At 45.5% G+C, this 16,156-nt stretch overlaps 2 protein-coding genes across 2 annotated transcripts in view; one reads left to right on the forward strand and one right to left on the reverse strand.

Moving 5' to 3' along the window:
• Window positions 1-1,930: 1,930 nt before the first annotated feature.
• On the forward strand, window positions 1,931-11,046 carry T265_08231 (hypothetical protein; the record flags this gene model as incomplete). The annotated part of the gene is made up of 7 exons (XM_009173974.1): window positions 1,931-2,834; window positions 3,569-3,665; window positions 4,241-4,840; window positions 8,519-8,649; window positions 9,426-9,612; window positions 10,614-10,776; window positions 10,874-11,046. The coding sequence occupies 7 exons, from the start codon at window positions 1,968-1,970 to the stop codon at window positions 10,995-10,997; spliced, it is 2,169 nt and encodes a 722-aa protein (XP_009172238.1).
• Window positions 11,047-11,721: 675 nt separating this feature from the next.
• T265_08232 (hypothetical protein) overlaps window positions 11,722-16,156 on the reverse strand; it is a gene marked incomplete at both ends in the record, with an annotated part of 43,607 nt that continues 39,172 nt past the window's right edge. Inside the window, 2 exons of the mRNA XM_009173975.1 lie at window positions 11,722-11,968; window positions 14,582-14,992. Coding sequence (XP_009172239.1) covers window positions 14,582-14,992 — 411 coding nt within the window. The remainder of the gene's footprint in view (window positions 11,969-14,581; window positions 14,993-16,156) is intronic.

Consider the following 16,156-nt stretch of genomic DNA (forward strand, 5'->3'; position numbering starts at 1 on the left):
GTGAAAGTGTAAGAAGGGAGGCGTCAGCAGTAGCATGTTTTCGCTTACCCGCCCTGCTGTATGCAGCAAGTAAGGCGACCCGGCTGATGGCACCACGCGACGGCCGATGTGGCATGAGAATATTGTTAGTTGTGTAGGTCATGCTTACCATGACGGACTGAGAGAATTGGGAATATCCAATCTTTGCAGCATCATCCTCGAGAGGTATAATATGCTGGCTTCATTTGGTAAGTTTCTGAGGCGTCAACTCTGTATGCTGTTGAATTTGATTCAGTAACCAGGTCGGAACATCTGCATCATATGGTAATTGAAGACCAGCTAACAAAATAAGACACTTTTATTGATCCTCGGTCATGATTGCGAGCTGGAGGCGCTTGCGTCCTTTCTAGAGTCCGCCGACATATGTGATGAAATCTCCTGTACCCGTTTCTTTAATTTTGAGACACTGGTAACGAATATTGAACGAGGATGGAAACGAGCCGTGCCAAACAATGAATTAGCAGCGAGATATGAAAGAGATTACTAGCAAACTCAAATGCGATAGTCGTTGCCGTCTCTCCGGTTTGAGGCTCGGAGTCACATCAATGTTTAGAGACATTGTCAAACGGCACAGTCGCGCCATGAATGGCGATCGTTCAAGCAAGCTATTGCTTTCATCGCATAGCTCCCCCCTGAATCTCGCAATGAAAAGCCAACTGGCAACTCTGTATTTACGCGTCAATTATATCAGCTTTCGCCTCCCAATGAGGTGAGATGGCTCAAGTGGTTAGAGCACGAATTTACTGACCGGAAGGTCCGCGGTTCGAACCAGACCTCTACCTCTCAACTTTCCCTGTCTGGGCTTGGGCAACCTGGCAGTATCCCAGCTCTCATGCTTCCTTCGAGTGGCATGGCAGCTAGGCACCGCGAGGGTGCTACGACTGAACGTCTCTCTCTACCTTCCCAATTCACCGGCACTGTCAGCTAGAGCCACTGTACGGCAAGGACGCGGTTGGAGAACTGCTGTTGCTGATGATGCTGACAAAATCCTTCATTTCCTGCACATTCACTAGCTACCAGAGCTCATGGCCCTCCCTTAAATATCCCCAGTACAGGTCACTGTTGCCACATCGCGGAACCAGGTCAGATATCCCTGTTTAGGCCTGTACAGTCCAGTAGTATTGCAGCCCTCATGCTTCCTTCGAGTTTCTCAATGGCTTTGCAGCGAAAAGAGTGCCGAAGCTCGGTACAAGCCGGATAAAATTGATCGTGCTGCGCTGTGTTATTTTAATGCGCTTTGTTTTAGTGCATTCCACCCATCCAGGATGGTTGGGAAATCAAACAAACTTAACAATGTCTGGCTGCTAACGAGAAGAACATCAACTGGTGGTTTTGCTGTGCTTGGTTAGTGTTCAGCGGTAAACTTCCAACGTGGTTCGTTGGTTGGTTTATACTATAAACGAATGCGCTGGATTAAAGTATTTACAGTCTGGATAGCCACAAAGAAACACAAAACCTCAATTTATAGTCCGTGATTGGTTCAGGAATGAGCAAAAATGGATTGAAACTGTGGAAAACCATACGCCAAATGATAAACCGGTGTGTTGTAATCGGGATTATCATTAAAATCTGATGACTCGGGTGGAATCACTTCGTGCAATTCCGCAGGTAAACAACGGTGCAGATATCGGCGTAAGAGAAGTCGGTCTTTGGAGGTAGCTTAGTGATTAAGGCGCCAGCTTACGGACGGAAAGGTCCGTGGTTCGAACCAACCTCAAGACATCGACTGTTGGTGCCTCTTTCTGTTCGCATTGCAGCTAGGCACCGAAAAGGTGCTACAGCTGAACTGTTTGAGTTTTTAATTATTTTTTGACTCGAGAATGTGAGCGACGTAATGTTCTACTAACGGCCCCTTTGATTTCCACTTTCATGATCTTTTCCTTCATTTCAGAGGCTTCGACCTACTAAATCCGTTTATCCAACGTACAATGCAGTGTGAATCGATGCGGTTTGCATATGAAATAATTGAGCGGTTGAAGAGCCAAGGGCTGTTTGACCGGATACGAAAGCATTGCTTGGAGGACATCGACTTAGACAGTGACTACAAATTTCTCCAACAGAGAGTGAATTCTTTCGTCTCAGCTTTTCTTCAGAAGCAGTCCAAACCTATAGCATCCGAAAAACTGAAGCTACGTGAACGTCTGAGACGTGAATTATCCAACACGAGCATGCTTACCACAGGTGTCGATCGAATAGTGAAAAATGCAGTTCGTACGAAGCTTCCGAGAGATTTTCAAGATCAGATCCGTGCTGTGGTTTGTGAATCCCTTGGTGTGGATACCAATGGTGATTACAGTCGAGACCCTACACCTAAATCCTTTCCTGCACCTACAAAAGATTTCGCGAATCAACCGTCTCCCACGAACTTGCCGTCAACACCTGCGCTCACTCCTTCCTTCCATCCTAGACATCCTCCACCCAACCCAGAATTCATTGTTCCACGGGGAGCTACCGCCTTATCTACTTATGATAATCTACAACCATTGCAAGCAGTTGTTCAGCCACCGTATACATTCAACTATCCATCTATCCCGCCAGCTCCACCACCACCACCACCGCCACCCCCTCCTCCACCTCCCGCTCATCCCACTGTATCCCATTTGCAGTGCACAAGAACGTTTGTGCCTCCACAGTACGTCGTGCCTCCACCTGGGGTCTATATCCCTACAATTCCTCCGTTTGTCCCCCAAGGTTTGATTGCCGGGCCGGTGGCAGTTAGTTCTACGTCCGCTGTTCCTCCAGCAGGCCCGCCTGCCCCTCCCATTTCGACACCTTTTTCCCATAAGCTTTCACAGGTATGTTGGTAGGTTTATTCACTTACTTTGAGAGCAAACTGAATACCAGTGGTGACTAAGTGGATGGATTGCCTTTAGTTCTATAACAGTGACTTCTCTGTTGCGACCGCTTCCAATCGGTCCGTTGAGTTCTTGGTATGACCCTTAGTGCTTTATCTCACTTTTTGTGCCTAAAGCTATAGAGAATTAGTCTTCGCGTCACCAGCTACGTTGCTGCTGGGTCCGGATACCCGAATTGTTAGAAAGTGCCTAAAATAGGCTCTTAAAGGCTGCATCTAAGTGACCAAAAGTCAAACATACACTGGCATCGCACAGTATCGTCTTCATCAATTTTATTACAACCTAACAGATGCTTTCACTCCTTGTCGTAGTGAACCGCAGTATCCAAACTTACAATGATTTCAACAACATGTAATCCCGTTATTTCTTTAGAAATGCTTCATGAATGCTGCCATAAACTTTTGTAGATAGTATTGTTAAAGTGGTGGTGTCCATAGCATAGCTTTCCGCAGTAGATTATCTGAAAAGCCTAATTTCACGCTTCTTCGGCTCTGCTAACCGCGTTGAGCATCTTTATTTATCTTGTGTCTTAAATTTTATGTCTTTAATTCACTGCATGTCTAAGCTTAGATGATGTTCAAGTAACTTGTTGGGAGTGAACTACAGGATAGCTTTGTTCCGTTCGTTTTTCTGTCCGTCGTAGCTATCCGTGACATTCTTTCATTTTTCCGCAGCTCGTATCCAGTGTAGTGGCAGAAGAGGCCAGTAGCTTAATTGACCCTCCAAGTACTTTGGATGATGCAACCCAATGTGATGATGCCATGGAGATTGGTGAGTCTCTTTTTTCCACTTTTATGGATAGTAGCAATACTACTGCCGATAGCTAGCCAATGAAGGATCAGAACATCTTCGCATGCCTTCTGCGCAAATTTTCGTTGGTCAGCGTGCTTTTATTTTGCCAATCTCTGGTTTACGAAAACCTGTTTATTGTGGGTGGCTGCCGCTTCTAGTCCCAATGAAGACCGTTTAGACCGTTGAAATATGTTACTCATCCACCCGCGTACGTTTGAATCCACGGTTCAACTTGTTAAATCACCTTCAAGATATTACGTGTTCTACGTTAGTTGCCACTACAGAGGTTTCATTCGTAGTGGCTGGCTTGTAAGTCACTGTTGACATGTTGAAGTGATACTTCTGAAGCTTTAAAAGGATTAGTACATTTGGTGTGTTACTGGTTCTGTTCTTGCTCCTACTTATTGTTTCGCTGCCCCAGTTTTCACAAAGGGCCTTAAACTTGCGTCTCAGAGCTGTTGATAGGCACTAATGATACAGCTAGTGGTGGAACAAAACAGTTTTCTTGTATGTCGTCAAGATAGCATTTTTCACGCGATATTGTGTCCGTTTAGAGTCTTCCAACTCACTGAGTCCTATAGCTGAGACTGAGCACCAACCCGAGACCAATGGGGCGCAGCATGGACTGGCCAGCCAATGTGAAAACTCCCAGGAATGTCAATCCTATTCGACCCAGGTGATCTGGCGTGGTGTTCGGTTGGAACTCGACGATGTATCTGAGGATGAAGTGAACGACTCCAGAGCCAAGTGCCGATTGTCGCGTGTGTGTGGGTCACGTTCCCCATTGTCTTCTGGATCCACCTCTCCAGTGGCCTCACAACTCAAAGAATTTTTTCTGTTTCGTAGTCGCGACACTGAAAGCAACAGCCGAATTTTACGTTCCAATCGCACATTTCCTTCAGAACGCGGTTCTTCGGATGAAGAATACGTCCCTGACTTAATTTCCGATTCTATAAACCAAGATTTACTCCGTCATGCTACCTTTCACAACCCGAGCACTCCGTCAACTCGTTCCCCTTCTCCTGGTTCTTTGGTACCCTGGTCAAAATACGGTTCCTTACATGCGGAAGACAGAAAGGCAGACAGTCAACATCGCTATTCTCCGTCGAATTCATCAGTACCAAGTCCGCGTGCTCAGTCGACGACTCGGCGGTGTAAGTACTGTGACAACCAAGCCTTGCTTTTAACCATTAGTCGTCGTAAATACTGTTTTTGTTACATCGTTTAGGCTACTCAAGACGCGATACATGATTTTGGGAACCAGACTTTCAGCATCTGGCTGAATGGACTGACGTAACTGCGGAAAGAAATCGCCTTGATTAACAACTAGGCCGTCGTTGGATGTTTCACTTTAGAGCTGTTGCCGAGACTGATGTCTAAAACAAACTCAACTTCAGTTTTGGCATTCACATGTGCTTGTAGCTTGGCAACATCAACCAACGCTTCTAAATGGCTGGCAGAACGTAAATAGGGCGAGTTACCAGCATAAACTCGGAAGGCAGGTTTGAAGGGATCACCGAGAGCTATTAGTTTGTCCAGGCATAGTTTATGACATATCTAGCTGATATTGTAACTAGATGACCGCTGTTACTAGTGTCCAAGGGGCCGGCAATGCGTACGACCAAGTCAATTTGAAGAGTTGGGTAAAGATTACTCGAGCCTGGTTGTTAACGCTTCGTGGTTGACCCAGCGCACGGTGTCCATCCACGAGGTGAGTAGGCGGATGCTGATGGATACGACTGGTCAGTTTTCGAGTGCACGGCAGTAACAGCGTCCTTGAAGTTCACCGCGCCTACATGTGCTGTGTGCCTTATATTGACTTCGTGCGCGAATCGGCTCACATCAGGGTGAGCTACTTCATCCGAGCTTTAGCAGTGTGTTAGATAACTGGATGGTGCTAACTAAAGTCGTAATTCACTTGAGCACAATACACAGTTTTCCATACATGTACATAACTAAGACGTGACTCAGTCACACAGTCAGTTGCTCCTGCATTTTCTTCTTCAGTGTATAGTTTCCCAGTTTCTCGCTACATCAGATCGCCTTCTGCTTGTGTCATGACTGCCCATCCGCTGCGAGCTTAGTAAGGTTATTTCTCAGGAATGTGACGATTCTATGCGTTATAGGTAGAACTCTAGGATTCCAGCTTCTTCTAGATGGATTTTGACGTCAAAATTGTCCGATTTCACGTATTGTTTTCCATTAATGTAGTCCGCGAGTTAGTCGGAACATTTCACCGTGCAAATCTGGTTTAATAGTACTCTTGTGGTTATTCGTCACTCGAGTGACCAGGCGGTACGGCAGTGAAGCATCGGTGTTGAACACTGCTGTCATGCTGTCGATGATGATGATGACCGAAAAGTGTAGTCGAGTCTGTCGTACGTCGCTCCTTGAAATGTCACAGTTTCATATGTAGTCAAACTGCTTGGCTCGACCCGGGTCTTTGGCCTTCAACAGAAATCTTACATTAACATGTCGCAGTGTGTGTGCCGCAATTCCTCAGATATCCAATTTTTCTGCTGAACACGCTCCATTGAGTACTGTTGGCGCTAGACGCTCATATTGCGCCCATCAAACTTGGGCGGCTGAGAACTGAATGTAAGCTCTTTCAATAACTCAGTTTCGTGTCGTTTCCAGAGCCGCATCAACCTCTGGAATGAGTTAACTCAAGTAACTATTTTCCATCAATGATCGTGCTTACCAAACGGGCAACGGATTTGCGTGTGCAAAGCTCGGTACACAGTGTCAGTTCTATCTACGGTCATATGGGCAAAACAAGGCCTGGTTCATAGGAACTCAAGACACGACATTAAAAAGCCACCAAAATCGAGCACCGCATCTAGAACATACTGTTCCGCACCTACCTGACACTGAAGCTGACAATTCGAACCACGATGGTCGTGTCACCCTAATTAGCTACATAAGTCTGATGTGAGTATCTGGAAAATATTCCGGGCTAGTCGTCCATCTGGTGCACACGCTATGCATCCCATACTTTTACTCCTTCCTAAGCTACAATCGTAGTCTGTCGGTAAACCACACCCCTGGTTCTAGAGCTACATTCTATCACCGGTCTAAACGGGTTAATGTGCCCTCATGCTGGTTCACAGACCACTTTGTGGAAAATGGCATACGGTATCAATTGTCCCGTTTGACAACTCTCAAAGCGGGTATCGGCCTTGCATCCCAGTATAAAACTAGTATTCCCCTTTAACAAATGACTAACTACGTTATTTGTATGTTGAACTCACTAAGCTGAGGGAATAATGAGTTCCGTGTTGTTTAACCCCCTCATGGCATTTCTAATTCCGTAAAATATTTTCGGAGCCATGAGAAATTCTCCCAAATAAGGTTATTCATGGTTCCACTATTTGGTCGATCGACTAAGCCAAGTGGCCTACAGACAGTTTTCAAAAGCTGGCAATGTTCGGACATCGCACAATAGTTAGCATGTCCATCGTAACAATGTGCTTAATTATGACGAGCCGCGAATGGATTTGAATACTATTGCTCGATTGTTGGTTGTTCAGATGCTCAATCACTACAGGAGTATCTTATTCTGCCATCCTACCGAACAATTAAGCCTGGAGCGTGCGGTTACACTTTAATGAATCACACTACATAGACAAGTTGCGTTGCATAATTGTACCTGATATTCTACATGCTTAATACCCAAATTTGGATCGAAAGCCTGAGGAGATGAATAAACTTGATATGGATCGGTCAGACTGTGCTGATCCGGGCTCAAAAGCTGCTGCGTGAATACGCTAGGCTACTAGTGCGACTGGTCAAATTATGCCGTCTATTTCAAAATGCCTATATGAGCCCACCATAATTCTCCCACTAGTTATCTACAGTCACCCTGTGCCCAGCACTGTGTTTACGGTCTTGAACTTTACATCAACAATTGTTCCGTTGATGTTCACGGTGGACGACAAAGCATGAACGAACTCTATAGTTCCTATCCCTCGTAAACATAGTGAACGCAGTGCTTAACGTTTGATAAAATGTGCGTTTTGTACGCTCATTTGTTTACCAAAAAAGTCGCAGATTTTCAGCTAACTCGTCCGCTCCTTCTGGCCAATGTAAATCCCGAAAGTGAGGTTAAGTTCAACAGCTCATTCTATCAATCTTTCAGATTCTTAAGTGCAAGGCGTCTCAAAGATCTTATGGCTCTGTTTGCATCATCAGGCGTTGCGTCTGTCTTAGCATCTCTGTCCTCTTCCTTTACGTCGACAGAAACTTTTGGTTGTCCCCACGAGCTATCATGTTCTAAGTGGTTTCTCGACAGACGTTCAAAGAAGGGAGGACAGCACAGGGACCGCGTGATCCTCACTGAACCTGGTTGGGAACGCTGCAAGATGTGGCTCTTAATCAATGTCAGTGGCATTCCTGTTGTCACTTTCTATTCAGTTTAAGTGAGTGCTTAGAGGTGTAGACACCTCCAAAGGATTGTGGTAGGTCGGCACATTCCACTTTTTTACCAGTTATACGGTAAACTTAAAAGTAGTGCTTTGAGTTTTTATATGGTTCACCCTGGAGACCCTTAAATTGTGCCGTCGAAGCATTCCACAATAGCCAACCCGGCGTTTGTGGTTCTCTCGCCCGTGTTAAAAATATTCTGTTCCGTTTGGCTAACGTCCCCCGTAAGCTGAGCGCAAATACGGTTTAGTTGTGCGGTTTAAGAGGTTTACGAATAATCAAGTCGATAATTTCCGGCGTAGCTAAATTCTACTTTCACTATTGCCGTTTGTCTATACGGTTTTGTCGGCCTTTCACAAACGCACTGGATTAACCGCGCACTACTATGTTGTTCATTTTACTGATATCAGATGGTCGTTTCGACAGTCCCATCGACTGTGCTCATTCTCGGAAGCACCCCAGTCGACATCACCGCATCAGTCCTGAGGAACATCATACCTACCGCTTTGCAAAGCTGTCTTCACGAATATCAAACTCTTCGGTATGTTAAGGGAATCGACCTATTCACTGTCATAAAAAGCCGTTTGAGTTCAGAAATGAACACACATGTTACAACTGTGCCTTCAGTGTATAGCTTAGGTTGCCTCGAACTTCAGTCGCTATGTGGCAACCAGGTGACGCATATTCTGGGCACAAATGACTACGGTTTAATCCCCTACCTGTTCATGTTCGTTAGAATTCATCTCAATTACCACATGCGGATAAATATTATTTAGATGATAAGTTTCAACGTGTCAATCCCAATAAACCGGTGCTTTTCCACCCATTTCATCATGAAACCTGTGCTGATATCTCTCACAAAGTAAATACTTTTGGTCAGAAGGCTGACATACGCCCCAAGAACAGCCAGACTTCTAGTTAAGGTATCGGTTTGATTTTCCTCTAACTAAACAGTTATTCAGTGGTTGGTCTGTAAGCGTTTCTATACTGACGTCCCTGACAAAACGCACCTGTCGTTCTCGATATGCGCTTTCTGAGCGTGGCACAAAGTGCGTTTGTACTTCCCCTCTGGACGTGACTTGTTCTGTACGGATAAAAGTTGCCATGCCCACTCAATTCTGTTTGTGGACAGAAATAGGATGCTTTCAACTCACCCATTTATATGAAACCTTTCGCTCCCTTCTATTTCACCGAAACATTCCCGCTGGGTGGCTATTCTGTAAACCTTTTAGTTGTACGGATAGAACGACGGATCTGTTAACTATTCTCAATACACGATTCAGGGAAGTGAGTGCTCACTATTTTTACTGATTTCAGCTGCCTGTGGGAGAGAACAAACCCAGACCTCCAAAGACGATCACCGCACAATCGAAAGAGCGTTTCGCCTTCTCCACCAAGGAAACTCGTCCTCTGCAGGTGTATTCAGACATTGACTCATCAGGTTCCTCATCATCCTGTGGCCAGAAGTCGCCAACGCCAAATACCTCATCGAGTTCGATTCCCAGTAGGTGAATGATGCTATCATTTTTTCAGCTTAACTGGCCTTCCGATAACTCAACGCGTCGATATCCCATTTAAAAGCAATTTAGAACGGAAGGTGACACGTTGGAATCTCATAAGCGTGAACTTTTTACGCCACATATCTGTTCATTTGACCGTGAATAGTCTTCATTAAGTCATATGGCCTATGGTGCTCATTGCTGGCCGTTACTCCGAGTAAATCACACATCCTACCAGAATCGGCTGGTGCCGAAACCAGTCGCAGTACGTGGTTTCGAAGTCGGTATGAGCATATTCCGTCAAACTTCGTCTGGGCTGATTGGTGAAACAAAAGGCGACAGCTAAGCTCACAAGAGATAAACGCTGATCAATGATTTTATTTATTCCATTTAGCTCGTTTCCAATAGAGCAAGAAAGTGTTGGCGATGGCTATCTTCATGCTTCGTAGGAGCTTAGGATATTTCCGGCTACGTGCTATTTTTGAGAGTAGTTCACTGGGCCTACAGCCGAGTTCTACGAGTCCGAATGCAATCAAACCAGGGCAGTTCGGTCCCAAAGCGACCACTATATTCTTTGGGGACAGATCAAGCAAAAATTCAGCTTCTCTATCGTTAGCCGTGGGATATACTGTCCATCGGGTCGTAAGAGCAGGCGACCGAATGTTACGAAGTATCACATGGGTTATTATAGGGTAGAGGGCGATTTGATCAGGTTATCAGTGTGTGGTTAACTCAGGTATTCCAACCGTCTTCCCTAAAATACAAAAGCTCTGCATACTACAAAGACGCAGCCAATATACCTACCGTCAGATCTGTACCGGTAAATCAAGATGATCGTGATATCCGCTGTCAGTTTAGAATGACTGGCAGGCACTGGTTGGTATTTTTCCCCCATCATGCACTACATTCGCCAGCCAATGAGCCGAATTTTTTGCGGGCTTGGACTAGGCTAACAGATCAGATTATGTGATTCCTCATGTCGTCGTTTTCTCGGTTAACTCTTCAGGCGTTTCTGAGGATCCTGCTGTCGCCCTGCGTAAACGTGAAATCAAGGCCAGACTAAAGGAAATCCGTCATACCGAGAGACATCTGAGGGAAGACCCTTCGCTCATGCAGCGCCAAAATCTTGCAGCTGAGCGATCGCTGTCTAGAAACAACCAGCATCCATGGTATGTAGCTGCCTCTTCAATAATTGCTTTGAAGTTTCCAGGTCAATTGAACGGATCTATATTTCAAATAAATCTCATTGTTTCTGTATCTCCTTAGCGCTACATTTCGGAGGCCACAAAAGTCGCCCCATGTCAACTGTGCGCAACGTTCTCCTTCTTCTTCACCGGATTTCGAAGCGCAAACACATCTCCGCTCCACTAACCGAACTTTACGCTATTGATTTCATGAATGAAGCAGGACTTTTGTTGGCCATCCCTCTTGCTGAACCGATTCACATAAATCGTGTGAAATTTCCTCGAACTTTTTTATAGACTGTGTTTAGGGAGCCCAAAATCAACCGATGTCCAAGTTTCCAGACTGGAACATATACTGGGCAATGACAGCCGATAGTTAGGGCGAATGCATGCCGGGGGCTTGAGTTGAGCGTAAAATATTCCAGAAATCCTTAACTTTTGAATGTTATTATGTAGCCACAGTGCTTGTTGAAAAACCTTGTATTCCGTATATGTAAACTGCTTCGTACTGCAATGCTTAGTGATGAGTCTGCATATAGCCTAGCTGGGAATGCAACGCCCGTGGCCAATCGAGAACACGATATATCGAATGCGACTTGTACCCATTGCTGTATATTACAGTAGTGTCTTGAGTATATCAAATTTCCTTGGAGTTTTGCTCTGCACCACTATCGGATGTCTCAGTCCAGGGGCCCTAGTTTGATCCTCAGCGCAACCACACGCGCTGTACAACGTAGCTTTTTTGTTGGAATTCCAGAATGGGCACTATCTGGCCGTGCTTCTGGCTCTTAATGACTAGTGAGTTTGTAAGCACCTAAAATGACGTTCCGATTACGTCAGTTGGGAAGACTCCCGAGTCCGGGAAACCTACCGATGTTTACCGTGCTGGATTAGTGCCCTAGCGCGTGCTACTTCATCGAGAAGTAAAGAGGTGGACTCAACAAGAATATCTTATATTAGGGCAAAATACATCAGACGTTTTAAAATCGAAGGTACCAACAGACAAATAAATAGGTCAAATGCGTGGTCGAAACGAGAAAAAACGCTGTTCGGTGGGTGGTTTTAGACACCAGTTTATCACATTCTGTGTAGAAATGACCTGATCCTTTAGTTTCTCATTTTACGGTGCCCTTGCAAGCTGCCATGCGTTGGCTTTCTTCACATGCATCGTGATGTACTGCAAGAGACGGTCAGGGTTGGAATGATGAGTAACGCCGTTTACAGTTTAAGGTTGTTAGTATAGCATTAAGAATTCATAAAGCTAATATGCAGTTATTTTTGGGTCGGCAATAGTAGATTAACATTGTGTACAAGTGTTAGAACAGCCGTTGTTCAACACATCCAGGACAGGTTCATTATGATTAGTGATAATTGGAAGGGGAGCAATGGCACAATCTTCCAGTAATCAAATAGTACTTAGAACCTAGCAACCACTCCGACAACTGGGTCCCAGGAAACCAGGCCGATGAACAAGATCGATCTTGCGAGCATTGACTTGGTCATTAGTAAATTACCGGAGTAGACTATTCCAATGACTGGCCCTTCTGAGGTTCTTAAGAGAGTGTCCCTAAGTACCAGTTGCACTGGTAAGCAGTCATTGCTCATCTTTGGTAGTATGTACACATACAGCAATGATTCAAATAGAGTGATAGCACTTTCCTATGCAAGTAGTAGAAACTAGGAAGCAAATGGTCTTACAACGATGTGTTCTCATATTCGGCGCGATTTTCTTGTAGGGGGTCACCCACGTGTTACCACGCTTAGTCTAACATGGAATTTGCACATCTCCACACAGAGGACAGGATCTTGTGGGATTCGCTTCTTTCAGCTGACAGCCGATAATCACAAGCATACGTGCTTTGTCAATCACCTATACTAAAGCCCCATAATCTAAGTTCAAGGTGCCTTCACTTCACTATCACCAAACGACCTACTGAGTTGTCATAGTCAAAAACGCCAGCGTAAAACACTGGTGCCCAACCACCGTACAACTATGTATGGGAAACGGATTCAGTGCCAGCCTAGAATAAACCCGAGATATCTATAACTTTGATGTTCAGTCAGTCAAGGCATGAGGCCAGTCATGTCTTAACGTCTCCAGCCGCACATAATTCATGGAAAGTGAATTGCGCAGCAACCCGAATTCCTTCCAAGTCATAATTTAGGTGTCTCGAGAATTTGACGGGGAAAACTTTTCCCCGGTAGATGGTAATTCAGCATGCGCAGCACAATTCTAAGTTATCCTGAACAGTACCTGAGGCTCGCGAAATACACTCATTTGCACAATGATCTGGTTATAGCGAGACATGGCAGTGGAGCATGGTGTTGAACACTAATGTCGTGCTGTCGATGATGGTGAGATACAGCGAGACAACTGAATCTAGCTAAAGCTCTCGTTTATGATGTTCTTCAACTGGGTATGCTACACAGGGCCGTCTCGTGTTTCAGTTGGTATCATATTCGAGAAGTCGCCTCGAGAATTTGCGAGCTGCCGAAGAGTTTTCAGCAACTTTATGGGCAGTGCGTTCCGTCAAGAAAATGTGCCTGTCGGTTCGCCAGACATCTGTTTTTCGACCATCCTATTGTGAATGCACTAACGCTAACTGGTTACATCTATTACTGTTGGGCATCGAATCATCAGGATGCAACAGGGAAAGCCCCGAGGAAATAACCATGGTATGGCATTAAAACCTGCCCCTGCGCAATGAACGCTTTTGCCTTCGATTAGTACCGTGATCTGTACACGTGATGACCACAAAGAGACATCTAGCCCAATTTCTGTTTATCGGTGACAGTATTCCTTGACCTCGTTCCGATGGATAACGCAAAAACGGATGGCTACGGATTCAAAACTAATCAGTGCCAGAAAAGTGTCCCTTGCAGAGAGATGAATCAGTGTGATTGGACTACTCATGTCTGAAAGGCATCCATATATCGTAGGTGGTTTTAACGGTAAGCTGATCGTGGAAGTACCCTGTAATAAGAATAAGCGCTCAGCTGTAACACCCTTTCAGTGCCTAGCTGCCATGTCACCCGAAATGAAGTACGAATGTTGGGATACTGCCGGGTTTCCCCAACCTAGACTGGAGAATTCGTAATGCAGCGTCTGGGTTCGAACCACGGACCTTCCGGTAAATTCGCGCTCCCACAAGTACCTTCGTGTGTATGGTGTCTAACCTAGAAACTTCACTGTACTATTACATGCCGCGTCTTACTGATGATCACGGTTACTAAAAAGTGAACTAATAACCATCAGTCCGAGGTGACGCATCATACGTTCGGTCTTATCCAATGAAGAAACTGACACTAGATTATCTTGTTGGTGAGACAAAGTGAGGTTGCCGCTAGGTGGTCGTAAATCGGGTTAAGGAGGTCAAGAGAACCTCAAAGAACCCGAGGAGCTTAGTGTAAGGTGTTGGAAACGCAAGTCGGGTTCATCTCGAGTTGGGCACTATGCATACATGCAGGCGTCAAGTGTAATAAAAGATCTCAAGCTCCATTTTCAGAGCTCAAACAGGACGTATATTATGAATGAACTTACATTTTAGGGTGGAGCAGTACCTCTTGTGGGTAAACCAATGCAAGCGCTGGCAATTCACCGAACAATAGGCAACCTCCCTGCAATTCTGACACCGCTTGATAATCACCGAATCATTATTGCCACGGTCACCACAGGTCGAGCAAGCTTGGGAACTCAAATCATCGGAAGATAGAGCGAAAGGAGCTTGGCCGTTAATAGCATACTCTAGGATGGACAAGGCAGTCGGACTGTAACCAGGCTGCACTTGAGCTATCTGCCTGACGACATATTGCCATAGCGTTGACTCATGGTGCGGGAAAGAAGGCAAAATGTGGCGNGACCACCGGCAAACCCATGCGGATCGGTGCCATTTAGAAACTCCTTGACTAGTCCTCTCAAATGGGAAACAGTGGGCCCTGCCGGTGCTTGTTCACTCGTAGCGCACTTTGCGTTAGCCAAACTCGCCAAAAGTCCGTGTTCTTCTGCGTATTCACCTACTTTCCGCACACAACAGGCAAGTAAGTGGAACTTTAAGGCCAATGCCTCATGAGTTTGATGAGGCACAAAATATCTTTCCAAAAGGTCCTCTAATACTTTAACCACTGGTCTCCATTCGCCTATAATTGTGTCACGATGCATCACCAGCGGGTGACTGCCAGCCATGTGTGAATCAAGTGACATGATTATCTAAAAATAACGTAGATATGGGAGGGGAAATTACAGTAAGAGCAGAAACAGCAGATGAAACTTCAGATCACAATAAATGCTGAGTGGACGCAAATGAGCCTTAAGGGAATGATCGGTCACATGTACACAGCGATACAGATGGAAGCTGGAGAAACTGCCAATGAAATAAAACAAAGTGAGCTACATGAGACAGATGAACAGAGTGAAGCCTATTCACAACGTAGGGTAGAGCTCCATCAGGGAACATTATTGACAGTATTTCACCAGCAATGAGTACTTGCGCACAAGCACCGCACGGACTGATGGTCACTCAACAAAATTGTATATTTGGAGCTCCCCAAGTGTTTGAAGTGATGTAAAAATAATATCAACGCACCCTATGCCTGGTCCTAATCCTTGAAATTGTCGAATTTACACCTCACGTGTCGGAGTTAAACATCGCAGTATTATTGAAGCCAGAGATCGTTTATGACAGTCGTTTCAGATATCACTTTTGTAGACACGTAGGGCTCAGCAATCTGTAACTCGCCTTTCTTTCCCAACATAAAGGAAGAAAAGCAGATACACAACCGTCTTTCAATATTGCTGGTAAGTCACTCACCTGGTCCAACAGCACGGACGCGTTTCAAAGCAGATGGATATACTATTACTTAATGAACTTAGTTTAATCCCGACCTAAAGCTGCCACCTTGACGTGGTGGTCGGGCTTGAGTGCTGCAGTGATCCCGCGGGCTACACTGACTGGAACTTAGTTCCACAAGGTGCAACCATGCCAGGAAGGCCAAAGGGGAGCAGCGAGACCCCGTACTACGAATAATCGTGCTACGAGGCGGTCTGGGGGTAAAGTCGTACTGTCCTCTGCAACAGGAGTGTGAAGGCAGTAAGGTGTTTCCCCCAAGCGACCAGCATGTCCATATTTATAGAAGCAGCGATGCTGCCTTCCTCCGAGGATGGACGGGTTAGAAAAGGTCGGCCCCAAAAACCGCACACTCCAATCGCCCAACGGTTGACCGTGACCGCCGGCGCATTATCCGATACGGTCGAAATACTCTTAAAACCAAAGAGCCCGGTGCTGCTCAAAGAGCACCTGCTGTGCGCAGTCGCATCAGGAATGAGACAGTATTGCCTTATTCCCTGCGCCCTCGGGTTAGGCCAACC

The sequence above is a fragment of the Opisthorchis viverrini genome, assembly GCF_000715545.1.
Source record: "Opisthorchis viverrini unplaced genomic scaffold opera_v5_207, whole genome shotgun sequence".
NCBI lineage: Eukaryota > Metazoa > Platyhelminthes > Trematoda > Opisthorchiida > Opisthorchiidae > Opisthorchis > Opisthorchis viverrini.